Source organism: Octopus bimaculoides, chromosome 11 (genome assembly GCF_046866305.1).
Source record: "Octopus bimaculoides isolate indiv1 chromosome 11, ASM4686630v1, whole genome shotgun sequence".
Taxonomy (NCBI): Eukaryota; Metazoa; Mollusca; class Cephalopoda; order Octopoda; family Octopodidae; genus Octopus; species Octopus bimaculoides.
In genome coordinates this window covers 45887868-45912867 of record NC_142938.1, presented here as the reverse complement: position 1 = coordinate 45912867, position 25000 = coordinate 45887868, and the positions used below count along the sequence as shown (strand labels likewise).

Sequence of the window (25000 nt, the reverse complement as noted above, 5' to 3'; positions counted from 1 at the left end):
ATGCAAACCAACTCTAATAATAAAGGATTAGCTTTTTCCTTCATGTCAATTACTATTTCCTTTGGAGATGTAATGTTTTGCTTTGAGCTTGGCATTTCCTTGTACCTTGTTGCCATTGTTGTTGTTGTTGGTGTTGTTCCAATACTAATTAAGCTTACATTTATATTTATTTATACTGTAAGACAGAAATATTTCTTTTACAATAAGATAAAAGAGACAATGAATAAGTCAGCAAGCTACTGATAACTGAGGTCTTTAAATTCTTTCTGTTTCCTCTTTTCTTGTTTCCTTTTATCCAAAGAAAGTCTTGCAATATATCATACAAAGATATCTTTGATACCTTCAGTGAAAAATCATCTTTATATTTAATATGAAGGAATAAATAGATATAGTCAAGGCTATTATCATTCTCTCTTTCAATTTGTTATTAATCTGTCTTACCTGTTCCTCATCTGTCTTTCTTATTCTCAGTCTTTTTCTCTATATCTTGTTTCCTCTCTCTGTCTTCAATGCTATTTCTCTATTTATCTTTCTCTCATTTGAAAACTCATGTAAAAAGAGATTATAGGACAACAGGATAATAATCTAATCAGGCAATAAATGCTAAAGAAGAGTTGAGATTTATTTCAATCAAAAATCCTATATTGAGTGACCAAACACCTCAAGGACATCAGGCCATCATTATTAGAATGCAGCAAACATGCACCTATAATTAGAATGAGCCAGACACCTGACAATATCATATTATCTATTGTCATTACCAGACCAGAAATCTACCATCATTAAATCAGACACTCTTCATCCAAAATTCTCTTCTGAAACGGTCTTGCTCAAATTCTTCATATTCAGATACTTGTTTTTTTCTTTTTAATAAAATTACTGGATAAACTGAATAATCTTCCAAGAAAATGAAAAATAAGAACATTTTCAGAAACACTTGTAGCTGCAAAATATGTTCATCATCTAAACACCTTCTGAAAGCAAAATTGTATTTTATCTATATTTTATGCAATATTTTATCCATAGGTTTTTAAATTTAGTTCTTAATAAAATTGTTTGCATTTTTTCATGGTTCCTACACACCTACTATCCAGTTGGGCTTCCAATACTATCCAGATATTGTTGCACCCCTCTGTCAACACAGCCTTGCTTTAAGTGTACCTTTCTCAATATATCCAAAGGATTTCATAAAACAAAATTATTTTTATTTTATTACCATGTGATTAAAATTAAATATTAGCATATATTTATTATTATTGCTCCTACTATATATATATATATATATATATATATATATATATATATATATATATATATATACTACTTTTGTTTTCAAATCAAGATAGGGATACCACAATTACGTGCACATATCCAATTGTAAATCAATTCAATGTTTTCATTCATGCCTAATATTAGCAGCTAAAATTTCATCTAACTCATGTCTGTCTTCAAATGTTTATTACAACTCAGAACTTAAATAATTTCTTTATTTGTATTATTTTCTATAAATGGATTCTAGAATTCATTTAAATAGAATTCTTTCAAAATGAGTTTGTCACTTTCCAAATTCGTCTTTATCACATTGGAATTAAACATTGTAATGGAATAGGAATTCATTTTGTGTTTTATCAAGATGCTGTGTTTTTTTTCAGGAATTTCTTTCATGAACTAATTTAAAAGATTCTGGTTTGAGGTAAACAATAAAAGTTGAAAATTTAAAGTTAAGATTAAAGAGAAAAAGAAATGTTATATTCCTTGAAGATTTGGTATGAGTTTAGTTCTGGAGGAGGGCCTATGAAGATTTTTATTTGTTTTGACTTAAAATTATCATTGCAAATTTTAACTCTAACATTCTTAATTGACAGCAAGTTTACTTCAGTAAACTTCAGATATCTATTGTCCTTCAAAATGGTTAGTAAAGATAAAAAGTTGTAATGAAGTTTATTTGTCTCCAATTTACCTGATACCAATCATTGTTTGATAGTTTATGAAGTAATTAGCTTAAGACTATTTTATCATAATCTGAAATTGGATTTCATTACTTTTTATTTTTTTATATTATAAGGATTAGCAATTTGCATAATTAATAGAATATTTAACTTTAAAATAGATTATCCTTAATACTTTAAGTGCAATAGAATCATTTTATTTTTTTATTCTCTAAGAAAAAAATGTAGAAAGATTTCATCTGTGGCTGATAATTAGTTTGTTTTCCTACATTTAATATGTTTCTGATTCATAAAAGGAATAACAGTCTTCTTACAATCATAGAACTCTCCAAGACTCATGAATGCCCACTTGAAGAATTCTCAGAAATATGTCCTACAAATAATCTTAGTCTCTTTCATGCTTCTTTATTTGGGCTTTTAATTGATGTAGATATGTAAGCACTCCACATCCTAAGATACTCTAACAGCATTTTGTTACTGTGTTACACTATAATGAGGGAGCTTCTCACATGAACACTCAATTTGCTAGAAGTAGCAGCCAAATATCCCTCAAATCCTATCCTACTGTTATAAATATGGAAAAAACACATTGGGATATTGCAGCCCTACATATATCTTGTAAATAATATCACACTATAAATAATATTGATTCATATTCACACATGCATGTACTTTTTTTTTCTAAAAAAGGCTTAAATACATTTTTCACTTAAATTATATTTTCAATGAGGTTATTGCTTTGCTGTTTTCTTGACACACAAGTCATTCTTTGATCTCAAGCGTGATGAAATTAAAAACTTTATCATGTCATCAGTCAACATTACTTAGTCATTGAAGATAATGCTCATATATCCAGATCCTAACCACTTTGTATAACACCAGAATAAATATAGATGAAACATGTGAAACATGAATATTTTTTACTGTTCTGGTTACTATAGCCATGTTTATATTTTAGAGGAATGTACTTGCAAATATCATCAGGTAAATTTTTTCCCTAAGCTGTACATGCACAAATAATCAATGTAACCGCTTAGAAATAACTTAACAAAAAGTTCTTATATAAAATTATGATGGGAAGTTTTAATTTGAATATAAGTAGTTTAAAATAGACAGTTTTATGTCAAAGAACAACAGGGGAAAATGTGAATATCATTAAATATTAAGTTCTAAATTAGTCCATGTCCCACTCTTTTAGCTATTTAATGTTAAATACTTTAAGAATTTTTTTTATATGTTTGCAAATCAGACTTAATTATTTGGTTTTAGTTAAAATGTATGTAGAGGAATTGTCAAACATTTTGTTAAATTCATTTATTTAACGACAACTTTATATTATAGAAATACTTGAAATATTTGATAAAATATCTTACAGCCATTTTTGGACAATAGAGGGTTTGTAAAATGCATTTTAAAAACATTATCAAAATAATGTTGATACGCTGATTATTTTTAGCATTGCAATTAAATGTACATTGCATTGTTTGAGATTTTTACCACTTTATATATATTTCTATATATAATTACTCATATATATATATATATATATATATATATATATATATATATATATAGTGTGCAGGTGTGTGTTTGTGTGGGTGCGAGTATGTCTGCTTATTTATTACATTTGTAATATGTAGTGAAAAAATGTTATGTATTTATATTTAATATATACTATATATGTAATTTATATATGATTGAGAATACGTATAAAATGATTGTGTAAGGTATCTAATTTCTGTACATCTCTAATTTATGTTAACATACTCGTCATATTGTTTCATGTGTATGATATATAATTATGTGTGTCTGTATGTCACTCCAGCAGCCATATAAAATGTACTTAATGCTTACATTATCTGAATATCCATGCTTCTGCATCTATGAATATGATTTATCATGGTTAAGCACGCCCAAAACTTTCATATTTTATCTTTATAATTAACTTAAGTATTGCTTTTGTGAAAAATAATATATAGAATAAAACTAAAGAATGTTTCATGATAATTACAGAATTGTAATTCAATTAAATTTTTAACAATTCTGTTTTATATATTTTCATTTCTTTTACACTACTTATTTCACAAAAGTGCTTTCCGATGTTATCTGAGGTAAACACCCATAAAATTAAACAGTATTTTGCTATAGATTCACATTTGTATAATATTTAATGGCTATGTGATATTATTATTATTATTATTATTATTATTATTATTATTATTATTATTTTATCCTCTCATATTGTATTATTTATTTATGCAAAGTTTATATTCCAAAGAAAAAAAAAACCTTGACCACAAAATCAATAGTTTTTCTATTTTATTCTAGAAAAAAATCTTCATTTTAACATTTTCATGCTTAAACATTTCATTTATTAAAATTTTATTTTATCACTACCTGTTTCTCATCAGCCATACCTAACAATTTTGCTTCATAGTCCTAGACTTTTGAATTATTTCTTTATCATGGCATAGTTAGCCTCCTTTTATTTTTGATGAATTTATTCACGACACAGGATACTTCTATTAAGCCTGATTCATTTCTCATTGGATAGAATTCAAGTTTGAGGAGGATTTTTCTCTATTTAGTTACATTGATTTGCATTCCTTGATAGGCTAATCTACCTCTTACTTCCTTTAAAGGCATTTTTTCCCAACAAAAATATATTTGAAGTTTTACATACATTTTTCAATCAAGCTTCTTAAAACTATTCTAGAACATTTATTTTCAATATGGATATAGGTATCTGTAAACTGCAAGCTTTTTTTAATGAAATTGTTTTGAGTAGCCTTAAACCAACTAAAAGTATATTTTGTTTAAACTTCATATCTCAAAGTTCACAAATGAATTTATCTTTCATTCATTTTATCAAAACCATAATGCTAATTTTTTTTTTAAAGCTAACTCATTCTATCTCTGACCATCTTGGTAAAAATGATAAAGGATATAACCATGTTTTACTGTAGTAATTTCTGTATTCCATTTCTGCATTCACGTTCTGTTAGGATTAACTTTATTCTTTATTTCTAAAAAGTCAATAATCAACAAAGATTAAATCTATTAATCATGCTCCTTATTATTTATCAAACACCTTGTACCTAACTAGGAAGTCAATATTCCATTATATTTGATGTAGTTTTATTGACATGTAAATATGAACAAATGAATTCTATAAAAAAGATTATTTTCATAACAAATATATATACGACCCTTTTAATATATCTATCTAATTGGGATAATATTACTAACTTCTAACTTCAAGTTTTTGGTCAAATAACTTATAGAAGACTAATAACAACAAGAACAATAACAACAACAACAAATAATGTCAATATGCAATTTTAACTTTGCAAAGACAAACTGTAAAATTTTAATAAGTATGATTGTAATATAAAGGAACTCATTCTCTAACAGATGTTCCATTTGTTTTTATGCCACATTATGCTCTCTCTCTCTCTCTCTCTCTCTCTCTCTCTCTCTCTCTTTCACACACACACACACACACACAATCAGCTAAATTGCACCATGATAAAGGTTGTGGGGAACCACAAATGGAGAAGAATTGAGTGAGGAGTTAGCAACTTCTCATAGAAACACTGATATGATAATGGAATTATCCAAGGAGAGACCAATTGTGTGATACCATAAGGGAAAGGAACATAAGCACACACATAATACAAGCAATGTGAATTGGTATGATCAAAAACCTCATCCTAGAGAATAGTATTCACACTTAATATATTATTACTTAAAAGAAATTTTCTCTGGAATTCTCTTAACCTCAAAACTGGAGATATACTTTATTCTTATCTCTTTTCATTTGAAGTTCAGTTTCTCTGGCCAGTTTCTGCCTTCACTTTATACAGCCTTTAAAACTAGGTTTTTGTTTGTTTTTCCAAACCCTCTTAAAACTTTTCCATTTAATATCCCTTCTCCTAACAATTCTTCTCTCATTTTATGTTTATTGGGATTGAGTATTCAGTATCCCTTCATTCACCAATTCCATGTCAGTCTATTTCTTCATCTTCTTTTTGAAGATCAAACCTAATATGTTAAATTTCAAGCACAACATTGTGCACATGACATGAAATTAACAAATGTTGTTAAACAACAACAATGAAAATAATGAACCTATGAGTGGGATTCTACACAGTCTAGAAATACTACCAAATCACCCTTAAAACACACCCTACTATCTAAAAAATGTGGGGGAAGAATACATTGGATTATTTAGTTCTAGAATTATACTAATTAAAAACAAACAGAATGGTCACAACTGGAGTATTGTTAATCATAGAGCTTCTCTATCAGCTCTTATCTGAGTTTAGATAACAATAATAAAAGAAATAGTTAGTTTGTCAACAGTGCAAATATCAAACTGATAAAAGATTAACTGGTAACAGAAAGTAACAAAAGTTAGCTACATCTACGACCTGAGTAGGATCTATTATCTATTATATTTTACAGATTGTCCTCAGTACAGAAGAGAAAGTGAGAAAAGACCCCATTTCAAGTTTCAGATATTAAAGGCACCTGAAAATTAGATTATAGATCAATTTCTTTATTCTTTTAATGGTTTCATTTATTAGATGGCAGCCAATCTTACACCACCACTTTCAAAGGTTTAACCAATTATATCAACCCTAGCACTTATTTTAGTCTGGTGCTTTTTATATCAATTTCTATTTGTCCAAACCCAGTTACAAGACACAACAGTCATCTTTAGTTGACCATTATAATTTTAAAAAACACATATATACACGTACTCGCACACACACCACACACACACACACACACACACAACAAACTTTTGTACAATTTCTCTCTACAAAGTTCCATGTGCAAAATATTGGTCAACCAAAAGTAGGCAGTTGCCAGAGTTACCATACTGTGGAATTGAACTCAAATGCACATCTATAACTACACCTAAATTGCCACCTACTTCTTTGTTTAACTAAATAATTCTTGTCATGCAGCAAATTCATTAGTGTTGATGAGGGCTACCCAAATACTATTAAAAAGTAACACTATGGCTGATGTTTTGTTGTTATTTTCATCAGTTTTAAATACATAGGCAGAGCAAGTATGCACAAAATACTGGGCAAGTTAAAAGAGATGAGATATTCCTCTAAGTGTCCAATGAATCACTGAGAAGTGTAACTGTTGCTCTACAAAAGCTCATCTTCAGCAAGTATCCAACCAAACAATCACCCTAACCTTAATCTCCATATCATGAGATAAAGTGTTGAAGTTAATTAAAATTGAAAAATAGTATACAAGCATACTCCACATAGTGAACACTTTACATTCCTGGAAATGCATTTAAAAAAGGTGTCATTTACTTCACCTGTTTCATTTCCTACAAACTGAAAGTGTAGTGCCTTAAAGCAGTTTTGCATTTGCAATATTTGTTCTAGCTCTTTATGTTCTGAGTTAAAATCTCTCCAGTGTTGACATTTTCTTTTCATCCTTTTGGAGTCAATAAAATAATGTAGCGGTTAAGTACTGGAGTCACTAGTCCCTAAGCCACAAAACTTCTGGCCCTGTGCCTAAATCAGAATCAGTTATTATTATTATTATTATTATTATTATTATTATTATTATTATTATTATTATTATTATTATTAGTGTTGTTGTTATTGTTGCTATTGTTGTTGCTATTATTATTATTATTATTATTGAGTGAGAGAGAAGTGCATGGCATCGAAGTGACACTAGGGTACAAATATAGGAAGCCCAACATACCCATCATGACTACCTGTCTCATAAGAGTACACCAGGTACATGCATTACAACCATATGTGCACAACATGGTGATCTCATATCAAGACAAACAGTGCATGACCTTGCAGATTGGGCACAGTTAGAATTTTCATCAGGTCAAGTAGCCTATTCCACTCAAAAGGTTCCTGAATAAGGGTTGTTTAAGGATGATGAACAAAACACCCAAGTTTCCAGAGGTGAATTATCCAAACCCCAAAGAATTCCTCCCACCACATGGTTATAATGCTCCTCCACTAGTCATGATAAGAGCTGCACATATTACCAGCCACTAAGGGACATGCTCAGCTGGTTAAGATCAAGCAACTAACAAGCAATTCTATGGTGTAGCCCATCTTTTACACCAAGATAGAACATGTACATGATAACACTTCCAATCAGTTAAAAATCAGAAGCCATGAGAGACACTGCTTGGTGCTGCATTAGGGCATTTATTATTATTATTATTGTTATTATTATAACTATTGTTATTATTATTATTATTATTATTATTATTATTATTATTATTATTATTATTATTATTATTATTATTATTATTATTATTATTATTATTATTAAGGTGGTGAGCTGGCAGAATTGTTAGCATGCCAGACAAAATGCTTAGCAGCACTTTCTGAGTTCAAATTCCACCACAGCTGACTTTGTCTTTCATCTTTTCAAAGTTGATAAAATTAATACCAGCCAAGTACTTCCCCACCACCACCACCACTCAAAATTTGTTGGCCTTGTGCCAAAATTTGAAAACATTATTATTCAATTGTCTTGATGGTGGCAAGCTGACAGACTCATCAACACTCCAGAGAAAATACTTAGTGGTATTTCTTCCAGCTTAACTTCTGAATTCAAATTTCACCAAGTCAACTTTCAGGGCTAGAAAAAAGAAGTACCAATCAAATGCTGGGGCTGAAGTAATTTGCTAGACACATTCCCCAAACTTTCAGGCCTTGTACCTATCGTAGAAAGAATTATTTTTCCAGCTCTTTACATTATGAATTCAGATGTTGTGAAAGTCGATTTTGCCTTTTATCCTTTTGACATCAATAAAATAGTTGGCTGTCCAGCTAAGAACAAACACATAAACACACACACACATACATGTGATAGGCTTCTTTCAGTTTCCATCTGCCAAATCTACTCACAAGACTTTGATTAGATCAGGGCTATAGCTAGAAAACAATTGGCAAAGATGCCATGCAGTGAGATCGAACCAAGAACCATGTGGTTGCAAAACAAACTTTTATCATACACCTACACCTGAACGTGTGTGTGTGTAGGTATGATGTCCATCTTCTATGCTGTCATCGGCTGGATGGTTCAACAGGATCTGAGGGCTGCATCAACTTTTAGTGTCAACTTTGACATAATTTCTATAGTTGGATGCCCTTCCTAATGCCAACCACTTTACAGAGTGTACTGGATGCTATTTTTGTGGCACAGGGATGAGAGGTTTGAGTGTGAAAGAAGGGTGATGGCAGAGCAGGTTCTTGTAGAAGAGATTCATGGTTACTCACATTAATAGGAAAGGGAGAAAAAGTTCAGTTGGAGCTGCAAAGAGATAGATAGGAGATGAGGTGTTTAGGTGGCCTGTCAAGGCATGAGGTAAGTAGAAGAAAGACAACATCCTTCCAATCCCACCAAATTGAAAGCATAGCCTTCTTCAGATGAAGTCTAACTTTGGGGCTATTGCAAGATTGTATGGAGGGCAGGGAATGAGGGAATAGGGAGGCAGCCTGTGGCTGTAAAAGAAATTGGGTTGGGTAGGGTAGAAAGGTGATGACTGATGAGTCATGAGTAAAGGAGGATAGAAATGTAGAAGAGAGTAGGTGGAGGGAGCAGAAGGATAGTAATGATACAGTTGGCAGGTGGGGAGGACAAGATGGAGAGATGACAAGATGAGGTTAAGCTGATGGAGCAGAAAGGTAGAGGTTTGCATAGTGCATGATGAGAGGTAATTTGGTTCATCAGGTGGGGAGGAATCACTGTAACATGTGGGTGGAAAGCACATGATAAGCAGAACTTCTAGAACTCACTTTTGCTGAGATTGACTGGTCTTCTAGTAAATGATATCGCCAGATATCCTGGTCTATTGTCATCTCCTCCATGAGGGTCAACATTTTGAGATCAGCCCTCACAACTTCATCCCATGTCTTCTTGGAACTCCCGCTTCCACATGTTCCATACACATCACATGACCAAACTATCATAGGCTTCTCCCTTGCATGCTACATCTGATTCCTCTTTTGCCTAACTTTTTTCTCAATATATTTACATATATGAAGGTCAGCTGAAAAGTTCATAGGCTGACCAAGACACTCTCATGGAATGTGACCAATTGGGTTTATTTTTCAACATAGTTGCCCCTGTTGTCCACAAACTTCTTCCATCAGTGTTACATGCTTGGATCCCATTGGTGAAGAAGTTTTCATCTTGTCATCAACAGTGGATATGATGTCATCATCACTGCAATATAGTACCCAGTCAAGTATGTTTTCCATGTTGGGGAATAGATGATAGTCACATGGGGCCAAATCAAGAGAATAAGAAGGATGATCAACCAGTTCAAAGCCACAGTCATACACAGCAGTCATTGAAAGCCAGGACTTGTGTGCTAGAGCATTGTCCTGATGAAACGAGACCCCTTTCATCAATTTTTTTTAGGTATTTGGTTTTGATAGCCTTTCAGCAAGTTGGCATAGTACTCTCTGTTGATGGTATGGCCTTTTTGAAGATAGTCAATAAACACAATGCCTTTTGCATCCCAAAAACTGAGGCCATCACTTTCCCTGCAGATGAAACAACTGTGGCCCTCTTTGAAGCTGGTGAAGAGGGGGTGTTTCTACTGCATGGATTGCCTCTTTGTCTCTGACTCAAAGTAATGAACCCAATACTCATCCTGGATTAGGAAACATTCAAGGAATCTAGTTGGATCTACCTCAGACAAAGTCAGATTTTCCCTGGTGTGCTTTTGATCAGGTATCAGACACTGAGCAGAAATCTTTGTCATGCCAACTTCACTGGGGAGAATATTCTTAATTCTCTCACAAGATACACTAATAGCATTGGCTATTTGATTTATAGTAAATTGTTTGTCATCCATCAGCATGTGGTGAACACAATGTTTTCCTTGGTGGTTGCAGTTGCAGGACATCCAGCCATTAGGTCATTTTCAAGACTTTCCCTTCCCCTCCTAAATTCAACTATCTACATTTTCCTTGTTGATAAAGCTGGAGCATCAACCTCTAATGCAGAAACTAAGTCAGCATGAATGTCCTTGGAGACTAAACACTTTTTCTGCCATCATGATGGCAAATTTTGTCCATTTTCAAGAGAAGTCACACTTAGTTACTTTCGAAGTCTTCTTCAAAAAGTCAGATGTCAGTTTACCTGGAAATAAACAATGCAGTTATTGATAAGAAGAGTTGAAATTAATGCATGCATGATTTCCCAGCCCTAGTATCAGTCCTTCTTAGTCAGCCTATGAACTTTTCAGCCCACCCTCATATATGAATGCATATATAAATGTGCGTATGTGCGTGCGTGTGCGTGTGCATGTGTGTGTGTGTGTATGTGTGTGTGTGTGTGTGCATGTCATCATTTTAACATATATTTTTTCATACTTGCATGGGTTAAACAGAATTCTGTTTAGGTAGATTTTCAACAGCCAGATGCTTTCTCTGTCACTAACACTCACCTGTTTCTGAATAAGGTAATATTTTTCCATAGCCAGATATGTTTTTTCATGGACTACATGAAACAAACCACATCACTCATATGATAATGAAACTCGTTTACAACCGTCACATGATATCAAGACATTGGTACACATGTACTCACACACACACACACACACACACACACACACACACTCACACACACAAAACAGCTTCTTTCAGTTTCCATCAAATCCTTGTCTACATATGGAACAGCCATTTACCTGAAGGGATTACTCTTCTATCTGTTTCCCTGCTAATTAGAACTTCAGTCTTTGCTAAGTTGACTTTAAAACCCTTTGGTTCCAGCAATGTCTATCAAGCAGTTGTCTTAACTGCAGAATTGAATGGTTACAAAACCTGGACAACCTGTAGCAGGCATGTTCAGCATCTCAAATGATTCTGCCAGCGATACTTGCATATCTTGAATATCTCATGGCAATCTCATGTGCTTAATATAAGAGCACTGCAGTAGATGAAAATGATGAATATCAAGTCCATAATCATGAAACACTAATTTAGATGGTTTGGTTGTCTTGTCCACTTAAAAGAACCCTCATACCAAAATAGGTGCTATATAGCGAACATAAGCAAAGAACATATCCCCAGTGCAAGCCACACAGGCATTTCAAAGACAACCTTAAAGATACCCTTAAAAATATCAATATTGAAACTGCCATGCTGGTAAATATATGGAAGATATGAACCCTGTCCCTGAGAAGAGCATGAAAGAGTCTCTTTTGACTGCTCAGTGTAGTCATGTCTGCTTCTCAAAGGCAGGTCTATTCAGCCACAAACATAGAGACACCTCTATCTACCAATATGATATCCAGCATGATTTCTTATTTCTTTACTGCCCACAAGGGGCTACACACAGAGGGGACAAACAAGGACAGACAAATGGATTAAGTCAATTATATCGACCCCAGTGCGTAACTGGTACCTATTTAATCGACCCCGAAAAGATGAAAGGCAAAGTCAACCTCGGCAGAATTTGAACTCAGAACGTAGCGGCAGACGAAATACTGCTAACCATTTCGCCCAGCATGCTAACGTTTCTGCCAGCTCGCCAACATGGTTTCTTGTGCACCTTGTCTAACAAAACATGTAGATCAGCTGGTCGACTAACTCAACAATATTAATTCCATCATCAAAATAGGTTAGCGCTAGAAACTAATGTGTAATCAATGCAAAATGACTTACAAGCGCATTACATACTTCAAGGGCCATATGAGATGTCATCAGCAACAAGGAAACCAAATGTAAAGGGTTTCTTAGAATGAGTTGGGTTTAAGAAGTGGTCTTACTTGGTCATGATTTGACTTCGACCATATATTTACCCCAGTACCCACAGAATATACATACAGTACATTTGCCAGTAGGTTGTTATGCAGGCAAATATATATATATATATATATATATATATATGTATATATATATATAGGCAGGTAAATGGATATGTAGGTAAACATAGTAGATACATAGGTAAGTAGATCGATAGGTACATAAGTAATACAGACAGACAACATGCCTACACACACACACACATACATACATACATACATACATACAAACACAGAAACACATGAATATGCAGAATACTTACATACATACATATATGTATACACACATACATGCATATATATACATACATACAAACATACATGTATACATACATATGTGCATACACAAGCACACATGCATGTTGATGCACACACATGTGCATAAACTGACAAAAAAGAACGCAGCTCCAATAATGGACAGAGTCAGCATCCATTAACAAAGTTACAAAAGCAATGAAAATTTTGAAAGAAAAATATAAATAATAAATGAGTGAAAATCGAACTGGTGTGAGTATTAGATAATAAGGCATTAGTACAATATGACTCTCACCAGACACAATATATATATATATATATATATATTCACACACACACAACACACACACAAACACACATACACACAGACATATTTGGCTGGGTTTTAAAATGTTTCTGAAGAAGTTTCAGTTGAAGTTTCAAATGAATATGTTTCTGCAGAAGAGTTTCACTTTCCTTGAATGTATCACTGATTTAGGAATGTTTTGGATTTTTTTACGCTATTACTATATAACTATTTATAAGCAAAAACTTGAATGTATGGTTAAGAAGTTCACTTCCCAACAAAGTCATTTCAGTTTTACTGCCACCTCGTGGCACCTTGGTCTAGTATCTCCAACTATAATTTCTGGCCATCCAAAGCATTGTGAGTGAATTTTATATGTGAAACTGAAAAGCAGTTTTGTGTGTGTTTTGTGTGTGTATGTTTCTATGTCCATATCTTGGTATCATGTACTAATTATAAACAAAACACCACCATCGTATAAAATGCAATATTTCTTGAAACCATGTTTGGACTAGGGGTAAATATTACCTTGCTTAGAAACAAGTGTTAGTTGGTGACAAGAAGAGCATCTGGCTGTAGAAAATTTACCTTAAAGAAAGTATGGAAAAGTAGATATTAAAACAATGATTATGGTTTGTATATAATAAAAGAAATTGCAAACATCAAGATATCTATGTTCTTTCAGATAATACAGGGAATCTTTACAAGTTGAACCACTCCTCTTATGTTTCCTACATAATGTTATCACAAAGGTTGATAGAAGAGTGAATCTGGATGAATCATGAATGAAATTAATAATACAGGACATAGAATAACATCTGAACACCAGATTACTAACATGAACAGAACCACTGAAACCAAGATCTCCAAGAATAATTCTTAAGAATCATAGAATGAATTTCTTCAGTAATCCTTCAGCTTGATTCATTAACCTCAGGCTGTTGTAGAATTAGTAAATGCATTCTCAGTAGAAACATAGCAAAAATTAGGGTTTTGACTACAGGCACTTACATGGTTACTGTGTGGGGTGGGTGTATTTCCATATTCAGTTCTCTCACATTTTTATTATAATATCTTCTGTTCATTCAAGACAATTCAGTCAAGAAAGCATGAAAGTATCATGTAAATATTAGATTAAATTTTTTTTATCAAGTTGCTGGACTTACCTGCTGCAAAAAGGGAGTTGGCAAATGTTTCATGTATGATTCAGCTTCTAAATTTACTAAGCTGAAAGTGAACATATTACTTTTTTTCACTTGAATATTCAAATAAATGTATATTAAAATGAAAAATATTTTTTATTAATAACAATATTGAAATCATAATTTGAGGACATATCAAGAAATTATTAAGACAAATAATTACTCTTATCATTATTATTTGCAAATTGCAGAATAGATCAAGCAGTGAACCAAATATCTTGCAACACTTTTACTTTCTATGTTCAAAGTCTGCCCTGGTTATGTTTGTCTTTCATTTTTTCAGAAGTGATCAAATAAATTATAGTCATTACTGAGAATCAATTGAATTGATTCTGCTTTCCCTCAAATTTATGACATTTGTCAATGAGGTCCATCAATAAAATAAAATACCAGTTAAGTACTGGGATCAATGTAATTCATTAACCTGCTAACCCCTACCCTATCTCAAACTTTGTAATATAGAAAATGTAATACAGAAAATTATTATTGCTGTTATAGTCATTATTATTAGGGTGGTGAATTTGCAAAATTGTTAGAGTGTCAGAAAGAATACCTTGCAGTATTTCTTCCAGCACTTTACATTCTGAGTTTAGTTCCTGCCTAGGTCAACTTTACAATTAATCCTTTCAGGGACTATAAAATACCAGTCAAATAATGTGTTTGTGGTATCAAATAAACCCTTCCCATCAAAATTGCTGGTTTTGCACCGAAATTAGAAACAATTATTATCATCATCATTATTATGATTATTATTATTATTATCATCATCATCATCATTTTCATCATTATCATTATTATGGATTTCCCTTATGTGCCAATGTGGACATGGATCAACCATAGTGGGTCATCCAGATCATAGCTAGATAGAGTGTCTATTAGACGAGTGGATAGGAATGGTATGAGATGTTCATAGTTAAAGCTAGCTGGCTACACAGACCATAAATCTGTATCTTCTCAATCAACACAAATAGGACATATAGGCAGTTCCAGTTACTGGAAGTTAAATGTGCCCTTATCAGCATACAAAAACTGCAGGGAATGGGTTAGTAAATTAATCAATTGGCAGTTGACAGGAGTAAGTGTCAACAGTCACTTGTAAGGTGCTCTGAAATAGACAATTAGATCATAATTTATTGTGTTTAGAAAAGTGCTAGTAACAGAGAAATAGATTGGGAGATAACTAGTTAGCAATCAAGAAGAAGCAATTAGTAAAAACATTGCAACCAATATACTAGCTGCAAGAATGGCTCTTGACCATTTCTGTGACAGGAAACATTGTCAAAGCTCAGGCCCTTGTGCTAAAGCATAAAGGAACAAAAAGCTGTTTGATGGGCTTCAGAAATGGAGGTACAACACAGCAACAAAACCACAATTAGATCTTTGACAGCTTGAAACAAGTCCATGCTACTCAGTTCTGAGATGTGTGAACTTTCCAGCAACACTTTGACCAACTTTGGGGCAAGCAATGGGTCAAAGACAGCAATGGACTTTAATTCTTCTCTTGACAGCCTACTGCAGCTCTCACCAGAATACCTGAGGTTCTGCAGAAAGCCAATACCTGCTGAAATACAGATGGCAATGAGTAGTTGCACAAGTCAAAAATTACCTGGTTTGGAAAGTATACCCTATAAATTCTCTGAGTCCATATCAGACTTGTTTGATGACTTCTTGCAGGTGTCCACTGCAACAGGTATCTAGGAGAATTCCTAGTGCTGTGAGTTGGGGAGTGGTAACACTGCTGAGAAAGGATGCCAGTAAAGGTAACATCATTTACAACTTTTCACCCATAACTCTGCTAAACACAGAGTTTAAGATTTTGGTCAAGGTGTTATCAATAGTCTGGTTGAGGGAGTGTAAACATGTGCAGTTCCAAACAGGTCGATCCATGACAACCTCCACATGATGCAATGCATGATAGAGAGAATTCGGAACAATATTGGCTTTGGTAGGGTCCTAATCAGTTTGGATTGGTCAAAAGCATTTGATAGATTTGAGCATCATTACTTGGAAGCTGTCATGAAATCAACCAGGTTTGAATCTGTTTTCAGAAACTGGATCACTTCAATGCACTGCAACATTTGCACAGTGGTCAAAGTAAGAGGCTACTATTCTGGACTATTTTGCATCACTAGTTCAGTCTGACAGGGATTCTCTCTCTTGCTTCTTCTGTATATATTGGCTCTTAAGCCACTGCTGTGGAAATTGAAACAGTTGAGGGGCATCTCTTTTGAATTGGGTCTCAGGAGGGTCATAACAGTTTATGCTAATGACATCCCCATAATGTCAGATGACATCAAAGTAGAGACAAGTTGGCTTTATTCTAAAGGAATTGGAAACAGTGGTAAGAGCTAAGATCAACCTGAACAAGTCATTGGAATTGAGGTTTGGCACCTGGAGAGGCAGGTCAATGTCATCAGATGGCATTATGGGATACTGGATGGATAGACTGGTTAAACTGCTTGGGTTCGGGTTTAGACAGACCTGAACTCCAAGTAAACTGGAACTGGGATAAAATGACACAGTGGGTAGCCAATCTTACACAGAAATGGGCTATAAGGAAGCTATCTCTAAAAGGTTAGGCAGAGATGGTGAATGCCTATATCACCTCTCATTATTATTTACCACCTGACAGTCATGCATTGCCCCAGGCTGGAGAATCTGTTATATGGTTACTTGTGGAAGAGATGTATTTCACAGGTCAGGTGGTCTATCTGATGCTAGCACCCTCTGCGTGGTACGTCAGGCATACTTTAGCTGCTGAGAAACATACTGAGGCTACACCATCTACAGAGTCATGAGGCACATTTTTCTACAGCTCAAATCCTTGACGGAGCTCAAGTCCTAGATAAAGTAAAGACCAAGACTAGATGTCTGGCATCTAAAATGTTGTCAGGTGCTCACTATCCTCTACCAGTCGAGCAACAGAATTGGTGGATATTCCTCTCTAGCAACCTGTTGAGGAAGAATGATGACATGGTGGGAAGAGTGATGACATTCTTAGAGAGACTGACTAGGCATCAACGAAAATGAACTAGCCAGTTTGCTTAAATCAGGGTCTACTATGAATAATTTCTCCAAGTCCTTGACCTAGCAGTGCTACCAAGGGGCACTACCAATATGAGATAAGCTCTCCAGGCATGAGAGAATCATCAGTCAGGCCTGTTCGAGATGCATGCTGAGTGATGAAACCTTTTTGCACACACTCATTCAGTATCTAGATATTGCTGACTTGTAGACTTATGCTGAACGGCTGCTGTTGCATGTGGGATGGACCAGGTTGCCAACCAAGTCCATTGTTTGCCTTGCTTAATTGGCATGGAAAGCAGTTTTCCTCAGTCTGATGGCTATAGTGAGAAAGGTAATATGTTGGACAGTATGAGGATAGAGATTTCTCTTTAGTAGAGCTCTTGAAAAGGAAGGTTAAGGTAGAGAGGTAAGGGCTGTTCTTAAGTGAGTTTGTTGAAAGATGGGTGATAATGGCAACAATGGCAAGAAAAGATGGGACCACTCTCAGTATAAACCTGTAAGATGAAGTATGACATTTGAAGAGGGTGCTTGCCCTGGTTTTCAGGGATATTTAGGATGACAGGGTTCCTCAATTGACCCGAGATGTTTTCTTATATCAGAAGGGTTCATCATCATCATCTTTTTTAAATGCTATAAACTATGTATACTTATTTTTCGTGTGTGTGTGTGTATGTGTACACACTTTCGATGCCTACATTTCAAAGGTTTTCTTTATTTTTAATTCAATTCCATGTAAACCTCCCAACACAAACTTTATAATCACTTTTTGTATCTTCTTTTTCATTGTCATCATTGTTGTTGTCATCATCATCATCATCATTATAATTATTATTATTATTATTATTATTATTATTATTATTATTATTGAAAGGATAAAACATCAGATTTCTAGTTCCTGTTTCATTATTTAGTATATCTTTTTCAAAAGGTGTTATAAGTTACTTTTTTTTTCTTGCAAATGGTTACAAATTTATAGTCAATAGTCAATAAAAATCAACCACTTGGTACTTGTTTTATAAATCCTATTGTAGTGCAATCAAAATGATCTTTGGCTAGATTTCAACTCACAAGATAGAGGATGAAAAAGTAAAGTAAATCGTGCTAAGTTCTCAGTAAAGTGGTCTTCCATTTCTGTCATTTCATCACACAAATATATTTCTGGTCATGAAAAATATGAAACTTTCAAAAATAAATGATAGTTCACAAATAATAATTGTGTAATTTGTATTATACATTTTAATTACTTCATTGCAAATCACTGTCTTTAGTTGTTTTAATCAATTTTTCTCTCTATTTCATTACATTAACCTTTTAGGAATCCATTAGTAGCGGTGGCTCAGATTGTGAAACCGCTAAAAAGAAAAATTATGCAAATAATCCCTTTCTTTGTCCAAGTTCAAGTGCATCTAATGTAGTGGACATGAAGGGTAAGTATTCTCTTCTATTAAGATTTTCCTCTTTAATTAAATCTCTCTTTCTCAAACTATCATTTTTTTTTTTTTTTGTTACTTGCATGCACGTGTGTATGTGCGTGGATGGGTGGTATGCATTGAAACACACAAAAGGTAACAACTAATATTTTGTACTACATCCATTATGTATACATTAATGTGCATAGAAGTATGCTTAAACCTGCCTAATCTGTTTTACATATGCAACTCTATTTCAGTATACATCTCATAGTACTTTATGATTCTAGATTTTAGGCCATTGCCACCTACTTTGGAGATAGATCAAGGTTTCTTCAACTGGAAGTTTTTCTTTGCTGTTTGTCACTTCTGATTTTCTAATATTTTCCCCCCAAAGAAAAGGATGCTGCATGCATGGAAAAATATGTGTGAAGATTCTTTAAAGCCTAATAGTTTGTTTTTCAAAAGTTATGAAGCAAAGCGTTGAATGGTTACTTTGACAGAAAATCATTCACTAGGACTGTATTCCTCAAGTTCAGATAACAAATATAGAATGTTTGAAACAAATTCAATATGGACTGATTAATATAATTTGTTGAGTAAAATTTATGTGCTTGAGAAAGAGGAAGCTTGTTTCCGTTTTATATAAAACATATATGTGTATATAAAAATAGACAACTCAAGCAGCACTATACACGTTTCAGTATATATATATATATATATATAAATGTCAAACAATGAAAATGAGTGCTCAACACTGCATTGATGGATAAAAATTCTTTGTGTATTAAGGCTACCATTGGTTTTATGTTAAGAAAATATCTTAATATCCTAACAATTTTTCAAGCCAATCACATAGAGGAACGGTGTTCATCTCCATTTTGGATTAAAACATGAAAAATCATGGGAATTCATGATAAAGTCACAAAAAAAAAGTAAAAAATAAAAAAATATTTTTTATTTTTTTATTTTCACTTCAATTCTTCTTTCTTTTAATTACTCTTAATCTCTCTATTTATCTTAAAAAGTTCATTCTGTATTTATCAAGTGTAGTCCCTAAAGGACATTCATCTCGAGCTAGTTAAGGCTTCTTTTTCTACTTCTAACTTTATAATTAATTTATGACACACTATCTGTGTCTTTGTTCGGAAATATAAGAATACAGATAGTGTGTCGTATAGCCAGCTGGAAGACGGCGAGCTGGCAGAAACGTTAGCACGCCGGGCGAAATGCATAGCGGTATTTCGTCTGCCGTTACGTTCTGAGTTCAAATTCCGCTGAGGTCGACTTTGCCTTTCATCTTTTCGGGGTCGATAAATTAAGTACCAGTTACACACTGGGGTTGATGTAATCGACTTAATCCCTTTGTTTGTCCCCTCTACGTTTAGCCCCTTGTGGGCAATAAAGAAATAGGTATAGCCAGCTGGAAACGATGTTTCCTAGGATTAAATAACAGTAACATTCATCCTAAACCAGGATTACCACGTTGGCAAATAATCTTTACTCTCTCTCTCTCTCTCTCTCTCTCTCTCTCTATCTCTCTCTCTCTCTCGCTCTCTCTCTCTCGCTCTCTTTCTCTCTCTCTCTCTCTCTAGTTTCAGCTTAGAGCTGCGGCCATGCTGATGCAATATATATATATATATATATATATATATATATTATATATACACACATATATATTATATATATTATACACACACACACACACACACACACACACACACACACACACACACAGGGTGGAAGAGATGGGATTGGTTCATGATCAAAGTTAATAGGCTGATACTTAGAGAAGCAAAAAGAGTAAAAGGCAGACTGTATGACGCATGTGTATGAACAGCCATGATACATGGCAGTAAAACATGGGCTGTGACTGCTGAGGATATGCGTAAGCTTGCAAGGAATGAAGCCAGTATGCTCCGCTGAATGTGTAATGTCAGTGTGCATACAAGACAGAGTGTAAGCACCCTGAGAGAAAAGTTGGACTTAAGAAGCATCAGATGTGGTGTGCAAGAGAGACGACTGTGCTGGTATGGTCATGTGTTGCGAATGACAAGTGACCAAGACCTTTGGAGATATGCTGTGCTTGAGAAGACCTGGCAAGCCAAGTGAGACCATAACTGTGGCCTATGCCAGTGCTGTATAACCAGCCCATATAAGAGTACCCTTTCAATCAGTAGACAATAAACTATGCTTGCGAAGACCTGTTGAGGCAAGCAAAATCCCTGTTGTGGCCGATGACAGTACCACCTGATTGGCACCCATGCTGGTGGCACATAAAAAAGGCACCATGCGAGTGTGGTCATTGCCAGTACCACCGAACTGGCTCCTGTGCAGGTGGCACATAAAATGCACCATTTGAGCATGGCCGTAAAAGCATCCACTACACTCTCGGAGTAGTTGGCTTTAGGAAGGGCATCCAGCTGTAGAAACTTTGCCAAATCAGATTGGAGATTGGTGCAGCCTTCTGGCTCACCACCCCTCAGTCAAACCATCCAACCCATGCCAGCATGGAAAGCGGACGTTAAATAATGATGATGATGATATATATACATATATATATATATATATATATATATACACTCACATAACGTGCAGGTGTGACTGTGTGATAAGAAGCTTGCTTCTCAACCACATGGTTCTGGGTTCTGTCTCTTGGGCAAATGTCTTCTACTATAAGCCTCAGGCCAACCAAAATCTTGTGATTGGATTTGGTAGATAGAAACTGAAAGAAGACTCTCGTATATATATGTATATATCTGCCTGTGTCTTTGTGTCTGTGCTTGTGCCTCATACCACTTGACAACCAGTATTGATGCGTTTACGTCCTGAGTTCAACAAAAGAGACTGATAGAATAAGTACTGCGCTTTAAAAAAATCAGTCCGGGGGTTGATTTATTAAACTAACACACTTCAAGGCAGTGCTCCAGCATGGCTGCAGTTGAATGACTGAAATAAGTAAAAAATAAAAGAATATATATATATATATATATATATCTGTGTGCAGTCAGCCGTGCTACACAGCAGTGAGACATGGGCTGTGACTGCAGAGGACATGCAAAGATTTGAAAGAAATGGAGCTAGTATGCTTCACTGGATGTGCAATGTCAGTGTGCATGTATGACAGTGTGTAAACATTTTGAGGAAAAAATTGGGCATAAGAGGCATCTGCACTGGTATGGTCTTGTGATGCATATGGACGAGGACAGCTGCATAAAGAAGTGTTGATCACTAACTGTGGAGGGAACTGTGGAAGAGGTAAACCAAGGAAGACATTGGACAAGGTGGAAAAGCATGATCTCTAGATGTTGGGTCTTATGGAGGCAATGACATGATTGAGATTTTTGGCAGTTTGTTGTGGTTAAGAAGATTTGTCAGGCCAAGTGAAATTGTAGTTGTGGACAGTGCTAGTAACATATAAAAGGTACTCATGATGGTGACACATAAAAGGCAGCCATGATGGTAGCACATAAAAAACAAATGACAGCAACACATAAAAGGCACACATGACAGTGACACGTAAGAGGTACCCATGCCAGTGACATGTAAAAGGCACCCATGCCAGTGACATGGCTGGTATTAGGAAGGGCAACCAAGCCAAAATCAGACTGGAGGCTGGTACAACTCTCCAGCTTACCAATTCCAGTCAAACTGTCTAACCCATGCCAGCATGAAAAACAGATGCTAAATGATGATGTTGATGATATATATGTATGTATGTATGTAACGGTGCGATGGGCAAATTTATATTTTTAATTTCATGCATGCACATTGTTTGTTTTTGATTTTGTTGACTACACAGTATAGTGAGAAAAACAACACCATGATGCAATTCACTGTGCTAGAAATTTGGAAATGACATGCTGTACTGCTTGGCATTCATGCCAGAAGCTCCAGTACGAACATTTCAGAGTGTTTGGGTGTCAATCTGAGGACAGTGCAGGGGATTCAGAAAGAGTTGGATGAGTCTAATGGTGATTACAAAGGTATAGCAGTTCAGAAAACTCACTCTGATCATTCTGATAAGAAAAGGGTGTGATGCAGGCCATGATTGACAACAATCCTTCCAAGTCAGTCAGGTTCATCGCCAGGGACATGGGAGTGTCTGAGTCTCTTATCAGGCAGGTAGTGCATGAAGACATTTGGTATTCCTCATACAAGATGAGAAAGGGCTAATTTTTATCCCAAGCCATCAAAGACAAGAGGAAAGACTGTGCTATGAAGCTTTTGAACAAACTCAAGCATCCCCTCCAACTGAACATGCTTTCATTTTTCTCAGATAAGAAAAATTTCTGCCAGGATCAGATAATGAACACACAGAAGAACCTTTGGCTTGCTGTGTCCCCAAAACATGTACTGAGAGTGATAAAAATCAAACATCCAGTCAACATTATGGTGTTTGGAGTGATCACTAATGATGGTGATATTATGCCTCCATTGATCTTCCCACACAGCCTCAGACTCATTGATTATTATGTGTGGGGCACAGTTGAGTGAGAGACCAACAAAACTCATTGTAACACCAAAGATGAACTGAAGGCAAGGATTATGGCAGCATTCACCAACTTAAACAACGAGACTGTCCAGAAGTATTGCAGCCAATAACTCAGGCTCCTTTTATTGAGCCTGGTCACAGTTCATTTATTTTCATTCAGCATCTGGCGATCATCTTAGAGGTGCCTTGTGTCAAAAAATATCATTCATACCAAATGTTCTCTCAACATCATTCACACATGCCTGACTCAGGCTCAGTTGTTATCTATAATCATATAAATTAAAAGTAATTCAAATTCAATGTTTTCTTGAAACAATAAATTTCTATAGAGATTAAGATTTAAATTCCAATCTATGAAAAGTTTCCATTCTACAATATTCTTAAAAGAACGAGAGATTATCCAGCAACTCAGGCTAATACAAATGAGCCTGGGAGGTGTAAAAGACTAACTGGCATCTCTTGTCAAGTGTACAGGCGACAATCAGATCGCTGACGTTTGTTGTGCACTCCACTGTCATTATTTGATTGTTGTTATTCTGTGCAAAGATCACTTGTGTTTTGCATGGTTGCTTTATTTTAACCCTTAATTTAGAAATGGAGAAATACATAGTGCTAGAAATAAAAAGAATAAGCCATTTGGGGCTAGAAATATTGCAGAAAAATGTGAAATTCTTTGAGCAGGCATGTGTCTTGTGTGAAATCTCTGATGAGCCCAAGTGACAAAATCTGTGATGAGCCCAAGTGACGAAATCTATGATGAGCCTGAGTGACACTGATAACCTGGATTTGCCACTGACATATATCTATATATATATATATATATATATATATATATATATATATATATATATATAGCATCTTTACATTTCCAGTTGAAGATTTTATCTAAAGTCACACTCCAAAATATAACTTCTCCACTTTTATTATTTTTAATCCAATTCTTACCAATACAGACCTAATTCTATAAGTAACCTTGTATATATAATGAAAGTATATGAAGATGCACATTTGATGTTTTAAAGTTAACTCTTTTAACATGTACTTTCTCATCCTATTTCAGATGTCATGGTTCTAAAAGATTTAATCAACCATGCGTCGGGCGCAAGATCAAGTAAGTCTTTGTTGTTTTTTAACCATTTCTCTATTGATATTCTTACCCTTGAAACAATGTTCAGCTTTTCCCCTGATTTACTAAATTCACTTAAAGCACTCTTTGTTGAAACCAGCTACTAAATGATCTTTGACATAAATATTTTTTTTTATCCTTTCAGTTCTGCATTTCCTACACTTTCTTTTTTTTTCTTCTTTTACTTTTGCATTCTTATGTATCATTTACATTCTGCTTGGTAAATCATGCCAATTTCTCATCCCTTATAGTTTATTACAATTAGTCAGCTATTCAAAAATAAGATTTCTTTGGAAATCTGGTGCACATTTTTGTAAGGCTGGGTGATGTTTAGACTCAGTATGCTCTGCTTTCTTAACTTATTTTTTAATTTTACTACCAGTCTTTTTAGACAAGAACGCATCAACTTCTTCCAGA

The 25000-nt window shown here is 34.5% G+C and overlaps 1 protein-coding gene across 8 annotated transcripts in view; it reads left to right on the top strand.

Annotated features, from left to right (window-relative positions):
* Window positions 1-25000, top strand: part of LOC106869495 (sodium channel protein para) — a 382200-nt gene that overhangs the window by 307701 nt on the left and 49499 nt on the right. For 4 of the 8 annotated variants that reach the window (XM_052971774.2, XM_052971771.2, XM_089359939.1 and 1 more), the window contains 3 exons: window positions 4040-4060; window positions 18869-18980; window positions 24518-24568. In XM_052971774.2, the coding sequence (XP_052827734.1) occupies window positions 4040-4060; window positions 18869-18980; window positions 24518-24568 (184 nt within the window). The remainder of the gene's footprint in view (window positions 1-4039; window positions 4061-18868; window positions 18981-24517; window positions 24569-25000) is intronic. The other 4 variants (XM_052971777.2, XM_052971776.2, XM_052971775.2 and 1 more) reach the window with 1 other exon arrangement.